Source organism: Homarus americanus, unplaced genomic scaffold (assembly GCF_018991925.1).
Source record: "Homarus americanus isolate GMGI-L3 unplaced genomic scaffold, GMGI_Hamer_2.0 scaffold367, whole genome shotgun sequence".
Lineage (NCBI taxonomy): Eukaryota > Metazoa > Arthropoda > Malacostraca > Decapoda > Nephropidae > Homarus > Homarus americanus.
Window position 1 is genome coordinate 16,933,419 of NW_024743709.1, and position 12,803 is coordinate 16,946,221.

Consider the following 12,803-nt stretch of genomic DNA (forward strand, 5'->3'; position numbering starts at 1 on the left):
TGTTACAGTATTTTCAAGGGTTTGGATAATTTGGTAGTCGAATAGCTGGACAATTGTTAGAGGTGGCTCACAGAAATTTGAGATATAAAGAATTGTTCCGATTTATACTGGGTTTAGGCAAATTTTTCTAAACATGCCTGATGCACAAAAAATATCCCTTCAATGTGTTTTGAAGATGAACAGTAGTTTGAGGGATATAAATAATTAGCTTTCCTTCATACTATTACCTGGCATGAATTTATTCTTAAGTATTAAATTAACTTATCTAGTTAATAAATGCCATCTTATGCAATCTAAGAAGTGTTATGTAGAATTCTTCCCAAAACATACAGTATTGAATATATTATAATAATAATAGTGGGATTATCAATGACAAAAAACATGACCATACTAATTAATTATTATTGACTGTTTTAGAGCTAATCCATATTAAATTTTAAACATTTCAATAATTTTATTTTTTTGTCTGCAGTTATCTTTCATATACATACGTCTACCCAAACAAGTTATTATTTGGTTTAATTGTCATGGTTAAATTATGCTGTTATGGTTACCACTTTCTTGTTACCACCACCAAATGGAACATAATAAATATTTTAATTGCTCATTGAAACCAATTATGAATCATAAAGGAGATAATTTTTTCCTGCAGTGATGCATGGTGACAAAAAAATAAAAAAATAAATATTCATCTGGAGGTGGTCACATCTTAAATGCGGTAATACTAATACAAATCAGTGTGGAAGAAAACAAATGGTACAAATTTCCTTAAATTATGCAATTCGGCTGGTGAACGACTACAAAGCTTCCTCGCCTAACTGAGTAAGTCTGCAGTGTTCTATTACAAGCTTAACTAAACCTACATTTATTCATAAAGTTTTCATGAGAATTGTTGCCTGTATTAATACATTTTTTAATGACACTTTCATATTCTAAAAATAATAATTGGTCAACTGGAAATTGGTGGATCTGAATTATTTGTAAAACAATACAACCATTGAATATTAATACAAATTAACAAATTTATATCTTATTTAAAACCATCAATAAAATGTAAACAATTCTATAACAAGACAGGCAATAAGAGCAAAGCTAAACTTTAACTAACAACTACACTAACAAATGTCCGAGTTACTTCACTGACACCCAGAACCCGGTGTGTACTACAGTAATGCAGAAGTCTGACAAGATGACATCTTCCACATCCAGAAATACAATAAACTAGCCACAAAATGAAAAACTTGACAAAAGTATTAGTCATGTCACTAGCTGGCTGCTTAAAATGTGAGACAGTTACCTCAACAATGGTCAGGACTGACTCATTCAAATATGAAGACTACCCTCTTAAAGACATCAAAGACTTTTTCGTTGGCAATATTATCATTGTAACATCAACCAAATAATTAATTTTCTTGTGCAAAAACTATAAATATAATAATGCCTAAAACTACTGAAAATGAGTTTATAGCACTGACAGCTCATTAAGGGCAATGTAGACAACACATTAATACTAAGCCTTTGGTTCACAAGGAAGCCCAGCAGTCATTCTTCACTTCCCCAAATGTAAAGTTAGGTGCCCCTTCACAGTTGGGTGGACTAAGGGTACCCCAGGTTCAAACCAAGACCCCTTAGGCTAGAAGGTAAAAGCTGTATCCACTGCTGCCACACTGTAATTGGAACCTTAAAGAAAAACTTGACACTGAATGATGCAAATACAGAGGGTAGGATCTATATTTGAAAAAGCTACACTATTATCAGCATATGGCTATTGATGAAGGCTACATCAAGCACTGGGACCACATGCTGGGATTCTATTCACAATCCTGTACACAGTGTTTTTCTTGAACTTCTATCATTTTTTAAACGGCTTCATAAAATTGTTCTACGCAGAATTCCTTCAGATAAATCAATCTTTGACCTCCATTAATACTTTGTGGCTAGCTGATAATCTTACTAGTGTATCAGTATCTTTAGTCAAAAACTTTTAAAGCTTCTAAAAATAAAAATCAATACAAATATATAATAAATAACACCTGTTTCAATTTCAGGAAAATGTTAAAAATATCCTTTAAATTTCAATAACTATATTTTGAAGTTCAAATTTCCATTTTTTTAAACATACTGTAAATGAAAATGTCATGGTGTGAAATTCAACATCTGTACATGGTATATAACAACCATATAAAGACTTATGAAACATAAATTAAATATACTGACTATAAACTATAAAAAGAGGGCTTTAAAAATAATTCATAAAAAGACAACAAATTGTCTTAAAGAAATGCAAATTCGGAATGCAAAACAACAATAATAACCCTATGAAGTATGATGACTTTTCTTTTTTAATTTTGCCAACCAACTATAATTGCTTCTCTCAAGCAGTCTGTAACCTCATGATTGACAAGTTACATTTAGTCCAGACACTAGATGCCAGTGACCAATCATGAATACACAATAATGGCAACTAGGTCACTATCTGATGACCATTACCTAACCCAATTTCCCAAAGTGCAAATAATTCACACTGTCAACATACTCAACACCACAAAAAGGTTTTCTGTTCAATACAAACTGAATTAGTCAAACTCACTTATAAATTACCATATGTGTTTTAAGTGGTTTCTCTGCTTGCGTACAAAATTATTATTACTTCCTTAAATTTCTAGTAAGACATTCTGATGGTTGTCATCGGTCAGTTTTCGTGAATATTACACAAGACAAGCTTTAGGGCAATGCTGAACCAGATACTTCCTCAATAATATTACAGTACATGTCATATACAGGTATTAAGATAAAAATAAAGTAAGCATTTTGAGCTTAACAATAAATATCAACCTAATCATACTTCTCTTGTGAATGTTTTTGTGCATCCCTATAAGTTTAGTCTACATGGTATGGTGAAGATACATGACTAAAAAGCTATTTTGCATGAATATGACAGCTATAAAATCAGAAATTATGACAGTCCAAAGACTAGCAAATATTTCTTTATAAAAACTTCAAATGTAAACACTAAAAATATTTTTCTTCTAACAGATCTCCTAAACAGGAGTAGGAAAGCCACATGCTACCCAAGCTTGGGTCATTAACAATATTAGAAAGCTTAAAAATGTCATCTATGAATCATCCTCTATTCCATAATAGTTAGCAACCCTTCTAGCACTCTTAATTATGCACCATCACAGAATGCAAAAGCAATTCTTGACTACAATATCATTAACTATGTTAGTAGCAAGTATACTACAACAAACAACCTACAAAATACAAACATCATTAATTAAGAAATATTCACCCTGTCTTCATCTTGTTTCTTGAAACTTTGGTTTTATGCAACTGGGACACAAATATCATGAAACTTACGACACAACCACGATATATACTGTGGTTTACCCAGTTATATTTTGTTACTCTTTTGGATACAGTCTTACTCTGTGCACAACATCTTAATGCTACACTTGAGATCAAACACTTAAATAATTATCTGAATGGATTAGTTTTCTGTATTCAACGGTCAATTAATTTTAGTAACGTACACAAGGACACTACGCTGTACTGCAATTTTTCTTTGTGATTTGGTGAATCAATTTACATTTTATTACTACTGAACATAATATTACTCTGGAACTGCTACGAAAAGGCTCCCCCATCACACACAACACTCATAGCACCACGAGATATTTTTCATCAGTAAAGCCATTTTGTTCCAAGATAACTTGAAATGAACACATGAAGTCTCTACATATGCTCACTGGGATCCTAATAAACATCAATTTCAAAAGAAAGGGTAAAAAAAAAAAAAAAAATATGATTTGCATAACAAATTACTGTACAATAGAGTACGTAATAAAAATCATATCCATGTGAACATTTAGTCATCTAGAATCAAATGTCGCATGAATTCTCATGAAAAGCCTTTCACAACCTTAGAACATTCATAGTAAAATCAATTCTTAAAACATTTATATACTGCTGCCATTCCTTTCCTATACAGATGACTTTGCTCACAAACATCACCTTACAATCTAAGGGATGGGATTAACAAGTTTCATCTCCTTGCACTTACAACCTGCTCAGTCATACCCTAAGATCTGCTGACATCCTCTAAGAATGTTTGAAACAGTCTTTTACAGAATCTCAACTCCATACCTTTCTTATCCATTCACAGTTCATGGCCAGATGAACAATGTGGATGAATAAATCACTATGCTATGAGTTTAATAAAACTCACAAATGAAAAACTGAAGAAATATACCTTACAGTATACCAAAGATCAAGAGAACACTTTGATAATTATAAAATATGATGATAAAGGAAGAATTTAGGCATTGAAATACTTCCATATTTATTCCAGTCTTCCACTCATGGGTCTTATCATTAATGAATGTTGTGCAGTAACTCTCTACATAACTTGCAGGATCTGACTGGCCTCAAAAACAGTGCCAGGTGGAAGGATGACTGGTGCAGAAACATGTCCGGCCTCTACACACACCAGGTTGGGGAACTCCTCCTCCCCAAAGTCCGGGATCTCTTTGGCTTTCTCGATCCAAGGGTTCCACACCACTGAAAAATCATATAAAACTAATTAGAGATAATTATATCAAAAGTAAAATAATGCATTAATTTATAACACTGGCTAAAGTATCGCTTAATTCCCCTCCATATTTAGCTCCAATATTCATCACATTCCTTCTGGGTTCCTTGTGCATTCTTAAGTTTACTAATTTTTCATTTACTTCTTGTTATATTAAGTCAGCTGTTCCTTTATTACTGCATAATCAATCATGCAGCACACTTAGCTTAAGCTTATAGTAATGTTGTTCAATCACAGTAATAAAAACAAGGTGTTTTAGCTATATGGGAGTACAATGATATATCTGATTTTGAATGGGGTAACTAGGGTAAGAATAAAAATAATTTACTCAAGATTTAGGTACGTTAGAGTACAGGAGTACAGTCGACCCTCGTTAATTCGGACCCCTTTAATCCGGATTTCGGATAATTCGGACAAAATCTGAACTTTTTTTTTTTTTAGGAATATTACCTACGCGGACCTTAAGCTAAAATGCTGGTCCACCCACTGCTGGGATAAAACACCAGCGTCTTTTTGGTTAAATGTAACTTCTCCACCACTAGTGTGGGGGGGGGGGATGCAACTTTTAGCTTCAGACATGAAAAATATTTACCATTTCCTGCCAGTAAACAATGGAAACGTAAAATATGTACTAATTAGTAATGAAAAGTTGTGCAGTTCCTTCAGCAAATGAAGCTCATCAACTTACAATAGGCTAAATTACTTTACAACGTGTTTTCAGTAGTCTATGTTGAAGTTCTTAGCACAGGCTAACTTATCATATCATATACGGTATCACAGTTCTCATTGATCTACAAAAAATACCAGTAATAAAAACCATTTCCATATTTCACACTTAATATAATACCCGGTAATCTACTTCAACCTCCTATTGTTTACAACTACGCATGACGCACCACCCGCTGTCGAGTATCAGCTAGACGGTACAAGTGTTTTTCGAATCGTTTTCAGTTAAAAAACTGTTACATCACATGTATATTTTACCTTAACTGTGCCTAAATTAATATATTCTCGGAAATAAATAGTAGTTTTGCTGAAACGTGATGTATTTTAATGTAAAATAGGATAAAATACATGACGAAAATAAAAGATTTTACCTAACCTTCCGATGTTCAAGAGAAGTTACTCGTTTTTTAATAGTTTTTGGTTAAAATACTGTTATATTACAATGGTATTCTATTCATACTGTGCTTGATATAATGCATTCACGGATGTGTAATATTTTTGCTGAAATGACGTACGTATTACAGTAGAAAGTGGGATAAAATCGTGACGAAAACAAGGACTTTCGCTTTCTTTCGTTCAAAAGATGTTACCGTAATCGCTTTTCGATTGTTTTTCAGTTAAAAAACTGTTGTATTACAATAATATTCTATCCTAATTGACTTGAATAAATAGTATGATACCATATTTCTGAATATTTTCATTAAAATCCATCCAAATCATTTCCCTTGTCATCGTCTGTAGCACCAAACAGCTTCTCCCAGTCCTCTCCTTGAACAGGGCTAGAGGCTACGTGTTTTTCGAATCGTTTTCAGTTAAAAAACTGTTACATCACACGTATATTTTACCTAAACTGGAAAAGAATGAATATATTCTCAGAAATAAATAGTAGTTTTGCTGAAACGTGATGTATTTCAATGTAAAATAGGATAAAATACATGATGAAAACAAAAGACTTTACCTAAGCTTCCGATGTTCTTGAGATGTTATTCGTTTTTTTAATAGTTTTCGGTTAAAATACTGTTATATTACAATGGTATTCTATTCATACTGTGCTTGATATGTAGAAGGCTACATTCATGGAAATGCTAATAAGATTTTTGCTGCACTGCATTATATATTGTCAATATATAAAATATATTTCAAAATGACCAATAATTTGCTTGTTTAGTTGAAGAGAGTCTCAAGCAAGATGTTACCTCCAGTGAAAACAGAGAGAGACTGACGCCTGTTTGCTGTGTTATGGAAAATAGTCGTTCAATAATTGTTACGAATAAAACAAAATTATTGACTGATATTTACATATAAGGAATTTAAGCCCTAGATAAAACCCCTAGTGCAAGCGAAAACATCGGTTAACTCGGACAATCGGCTAAAACAGACACCCTTCCCCCCTATTAGTCCGAATTAACGAGGGTCGACTGTACTGCTCATTGGGCCACCTAGCAGACCTAACCTTGTCAGCTGCACAGATAACTAACAAATGATTATGCTAAAACTCATAACCCAAAGACTCAGGGCTGCCACAGGTGCAACCAATCAGGGCCGGGGGGTGGGTGGGGGGGAATGTGGGTGTGGATTCCCTGTAATCTCCATATGGAATCAACTGTACTTGTGTCACTGTTCATTTTAAACTTTTATTTTTTACTTTAAGATATTTACATTATCAATGTGCTTTACATGCTAAAATTTACTTGTCTGGCTTACGATATCATTCTTTATCAACACTTGATAGTTAATATAACTTGCAATTGCAGAATATAAAGAAAGGAAATAAAATAAAGAACTCTAGATTACCCAATGCACCTCACTCTGCCAACCAGTCTTTGGCTCTGGTTGCAAGCTCATGTGAATGAAGTACTGTATAGTTCAGTGGTCTTTCGTAAGCTTATTTATGAGTGGCTTAAACTACACCTATACTTGATATGGAAACTATATACAATTTTGTGTAAATACAAAAATTAAATGTACTGGGTATTTTTATGTATTAAATAATATAGATTTACAAAGACAGTACACATATTTAAAAAAAAAGTCATAAGAACATGGCTGTTAAAGCTATAACATTCAGACTGTTAAGAAAGATTATTACAGTATCCATAACCTGAAAGTATCCGTAATTTCAACCCACGTACAGTATTCACATAAGCTAACACATGGATTGGGAATGTGTCTCATCAGTATATGACTTAAATTTACATTTATTGGAACACTTACCCGTATCAACAAGGTTGTACTTCTGCATTCTCATCTTGCGGCCACTTACAACATTAGTAATGATGTGCTCGAGGGGAGTGTTTTGGTAAATACGGTCCGTCCATTCATTAATGGTTACCACGTCACGGTGTTCCTGGTAGAGAGCTCCCTCCCGAGTCTGGCATGATAATACAGTACATTATGCTATATGAGGTGGAGTATCCTCTGCATTTCTGATATCCAACACATTGACAATTTAGATAAAACTTTAATATGGTTGATGGACTGGGATATGCATTATAAGAGTTAATAGATAATAAAATATTGGGAAAAACTGATTAATGCTCTCAAGAAACCATTTTTCTATTCCTTGCAGTGTTGTTCACCTGGGCTTCTCCATTTCTATCTTTGTTAAATATTGTCACTCAAATACTGTGCCTACATTTAGGTAGTAGGCAGCTATCAAACAAGGAGGTACTACCACCTGGGAAGATATTGGAAGCATAATGTGTTGTCTAATGGTAGACCCTGCTGCCATATGGCAACACAAAAATTGTGACCAAGTCCTAGGTTGCTGATCTGACATTCTGCCTCATTTACACACAATTGCAGGGTCTCAATTGTTTCTCTTACTTTGACAACACAACGTACATATATTGTTTCTCACTTTTTTTTTAATTTTTGTATTCATTTATGGCTCATTATTACTACTGTATTATTAAGTTTTATTAACTTTATCATTATTATTATTTCATTACATTTTTGCCCACCAGACCTTGATGTGGGTCATAAAATTACTTGTACCCGGGTGGGATAATGCCCATAAAAAAAAAAAAAAAAAAACCCACCACCAACCTCCAGCTCCTGCCTACACCAAAATTACTTCCTCTTTATAACACCAGAACTTTGCACTTTGTAGTGTCTACCTTTGATATTCTTTACTTGTAATTTCATTAAAATATCCAATCAATATCTCTCAGACCTGGCCAACAGTAGAGCATCATCTACAGAGTAAATGAGCTGGTCTTACTTGGATTCCTCGTTCACTCATTCTTACTTTCATTTCCCAGGTTACTTCATCCATGGTGACATCAAATACCCAAAAATGGCATTACATGCCTCTGATGTATTCCCCCAATTCTTTCAAATTGCAGGCATATCCTGCTCAATAAAATACATGCAATCTTAACTACAGACATCCCACATATGAAATTTATATCTATTACATCAAATATGTCACTGAGGGTACACTTAAAATTCAGACCATCTGCATTGAATGGCTCAATACTACTACACTAAGCAAAATTATGTTAAATGAAGCACAATTTCCTTTCAAAATGCATATATTATCTAAAGATGCATTCCTGACTTACCCGGTAAGAATTTCGGCTGTACTGTATAATGTGCCACATAAATTACCATTAAAAAAAATACAGTAAAGTAGAATCATGGAAACAAACAATTAAAACTAAACAAATAATATAAAAATTAACATGGTGGTTCTTTATTAGGGTATTTAAATATTTCAAGTCAAAATATGCAATTCAACATACAATGGTAATTATGACACAAGTTAAATTGTTTGTTTTATCAAGTACAACACCCTTGGAAATATCAAAGGTCTATTCAGTCTACTGTATTTGTTGAAACAGGACTAGTAGGGTACCAGATTTTGAAGGTGCTGTACCAATATTCGTAAAATCCCAAAATCCAGTTCGGTTTCAGTCGCAAGGTTACTGGATTCTGGGCAGAGAACCTGTATAACAGTCCTCTTTTTTTAATGTTTCAATCATTATCCTATACCTTCTATTGTTTGCTTTGAAAATATGTTTTCAAATTACCTTTTTCCAAATTCCAATAGCCAATACAGAAGTTATTTAGCCCCTATTACTACAACTACAGGGCAGTATCAGTTGCATGACCACATATCCTTTTAAAAACTATGGGGGAAGCGGGAGGTTTCTAGACATAACCCTGCTTACCTGGACTGTTTCAAGAAAATCGGATATACTCAAACCCAGGTTGTCGACAACTGTTTTCACTGATATGACTATTTTGTACTGTAAAATGTTACATGCAAGTATACTGTACTGGTAAATACAGTATGAATAAATACTGGGAGATGAAAGTATCTGGAAGCTGCAGGCAGGAGGTAATGTGGGTGGTTGGCTCCCACCCCCAGGATCCCTCTGACACATCTTTAAGTAATTTCACCATAATTCCCATATTATGTATTTAGGTTCATTTGGTGCTGGTGTTGATATAACATTATTGTAAAATAATAAACTTTGCAGAGAAAATAATCCCACACTCAAACGCAAGTAAGTCACCGCATCTTATTAATTCCTAGTCTTTTGTTAACAAGTGAGAGCAGCTGTTCATCCTAGCTCCTTTACCATGTTAACAGCTCTCTCCATCTCTTGTGCTTACCGCAACAAGTATGTCTTCAGCATTTAGTAAATAGCACTGTAGTGCATTTATCAGCACTTAATAAATAATACAGTATTGTAGTGTATGCGTCAGAATATTCCCTGGTTTATTCGTTAATCAGTTGTTTAAGTGCACAAGTAACCAAACCGAGCCATCATTATCACTTGAAGGTAATAAATTATATTTTTTGGAATGTATCTCCATACCAAATACTGTACTGTATACTATACACTACGTTAAGATGACCCTGTTGATAAGTTGATTTGCTGAAAACTCTCTCTCGCCGTGAACACATCCCGAGTGAATACCTTCCGATACAGTTGACTGGCGGTGTGTTATGGGGATTTCTACGGCATTATGAGCGCGCGCACACACACTTATGTTACTTTTTTATTTTCTGTCAATCAAGTGACCCCGTCTCCAATTATGTAACTGTATATTTTCAGCCTTCTGGCTGCCATGGTCTTCAATAAACCATTAATTATTATTATTACAGACACACACACACACACACCTCCTTTCTCTTCCATTGGTTTTATTGCAGCATTATTATTATTATTATAAGTGCATTTGTTCAGGAGAGTATTAATAAAGTTTGTTGTTATTATTTGCTACATTGTAGTTAAGATTTTGTTGTGAAGGAACCTATTTCACATCTATAATGGAAATCTATGGGAAAATTGGGTGCAACATACAGAATTTTTATTTACTACGAGATTTTAAGGAACCTAACCCATCCGTATATCAGGGATGACTGTACCATGGTTTGTAAAAGAGTATACAGTACTATCAAAATAAAAAATGTGAATACTCAAACCACAGTTGGTAAACCTGTGGTTAGTGTGAGATTCCTGTACATCTGCTCCTTCCAAAACAAATCATCATATATTAAACAAATATAAACAAGAACTCGAACAAATGAGGACCACTAAACTGACCTTATCTACGTATGTACATCCTCTCATGCCAGTAATTTGGCATCGTCGTACATCAGGAACCTTGAAATAAGTGTGAAGAAGGAGAGTGAAGGAAAGTGTCTCTGCTCCTGGGTTGTAAACAGAAATGTTGAAGTGGAGCTCCTTTTCTCGCAGGATAAGGCGATAAGTTAGGCTGAAGCTGTTAAGAAAATTGCAGCATTATAATTTGTTGTCTGCCACAAGCAGGACAGATTATTTTTAACCACAGAACATACAGGCGATAATTTTATAATTTTAATAAATCTTTATACGAGCCACAGGGATGGTGTGCCATTTCAATTAAACCTTACTCCTATTAAATTTCGTATGACCACAAGACATCACCAGTCAAGTCCTATCCACCAATTGCCTCTTGTGTGCATTTCAGTGATTGCATATAGTTTAATAGTACACACTAAATTGAATAAAGACTAAACATGCCTTACTACAAACAACCTATCTCACTTGGTTGAAAACATTACCAGTGGCATATGGTAACTTGCCAATACAGCTCCACCCTGACTTATGACCACCGGGACATACGACCGCCTCAGTCGTACCCAAATTTTTTCAAATTACCTATTTTCGAGTCCCAACTGACAAAATTTTCGTTTGTAATTCACTTTAAAATGGCTGGCAAGCTTAAAACTGAGAGTTTTGTGGTGCCGAGAAGAAAATGAGACACCAATTTTAGATGTATTTTTTAAGCATTTTCGACTTACGACCTGGATTTGGGTCTCTAACCCTGTCGTAAGTCGGGGAGGAGCTGTACCGTATTCTCATATAATCTAAGTGTTACTATTAACTCACATGACAGTCTTGAGGGCACAGTACTTACAATATATTAGTTTTCCTCAGCTATAGGACAGAGCTGATTGTTTTTCTACAGAGCTTATAGCATTTTTCTTTATCCTTAAACTCATGATGATACTTTACACTCCAAATACTGGTGTATTAAAAGTGTTAGGGTAGAAATAATATGCACTGTATATACAAGGCAATAGCTAAGGAACACATAAAGGACTTAATAAATATGCCATCTAATTCTCCACAACTATTAACTACTGTTTTTATTCTTGTGATCAGCCACCACACAAGATCATGCATTATGTAATTAGTGGTGTCTAAAAGGGGGAAGGGGACATGGCCCCTTTAGCTACTCACTGCCCTCAACTCATTCTTTTTACTTTTACTCTCTTTGCCACTTATCGCCTCGTTAGCCTCTTGGGCGGTCAGTCACAGCTCTGTTACACACTGTTGGCAAGCACCTAACATAACCAGTTTGCGAGGACGTAAGTACAATACAGAACAGAGATTTCTGCCAAAGTAATATTTCTGCACTGCAGACTGCACTTTTTCTTCCACGTGAAACTCAAGTGTGGGTTAATCATACTTAAGCTTCCCCTCACCGGATCCGGACAGCAATGTAAACAATGGAACGTATGCTATGGGATGAAGTATTAATAGTAGCCATAAAATATGTCCTACTATTTATTGCAGATGGCCCCAAAAAATCCCTGAAATGGGATAAATTTCACAATTTTCTCAGATGGGGTGACCAGCTGTATTGGTTTGCTATGTTTGCCCCTTGCTTACGCCCCTGTATGGAAACATAATAATGACCCTATCTTAAAGACTTGAAGATACACACCACTTTATGTAATAGCCATTAGTACAAAATCAGTCAGGTAGGGGTCATTATGTTGGCCTTAGTGACCACTTTATCACCTACTGCAGCAGGAAAAAGGTCAGGGGTAAGACAGGGCAACACAACGTAATCAAGATACAGTCAATGAAGAATGGACAAGTTGTCGATTCTGGGTAAACACAAGAAATACACTCTGCCACGTTTGTAGTGATACGGTATATATAATTTGTAATAAAGTTTTAAGTCCTGCTATAATAAT

The 12,803-nt window shown here is 34.5% G+C and overlaps 1 protein-coding gene across 1 annotated transcript in view; it reads right to left on the reverse strand.

Moving 5' to 3' along the window:
- Window positions 1–384: 384 nt before the first annotated feature.
- Window positions 385–12,803, reverse strand: part of LOC121877413 (glucose-6-phosphate 1-epimerase-like) — a 35,352-nt gene continuing 22,933 nt past the window's right edge. The window contains exons 5-7 of the mRNA XM_042383170.1: window positions 10,879–11,056; window positions 7,532–7,688; window positions 385–4,560 (exon numbers count right to left, since the gene is read on the reverse strand). Of these exons, the coding sequence (XP_042239104.1) occupies window positions 4,400–4,560; window positions 7,532–7,688; window positions 10,879–11,056 (496 nt within the window). The 3' untranslated portion in view covers window positions 385–4,399. The remainder of the gene's footprint in view (window positions 4,561–7,531; window positions 7,689–10,878; window positions 11,057–12,803) is intronic.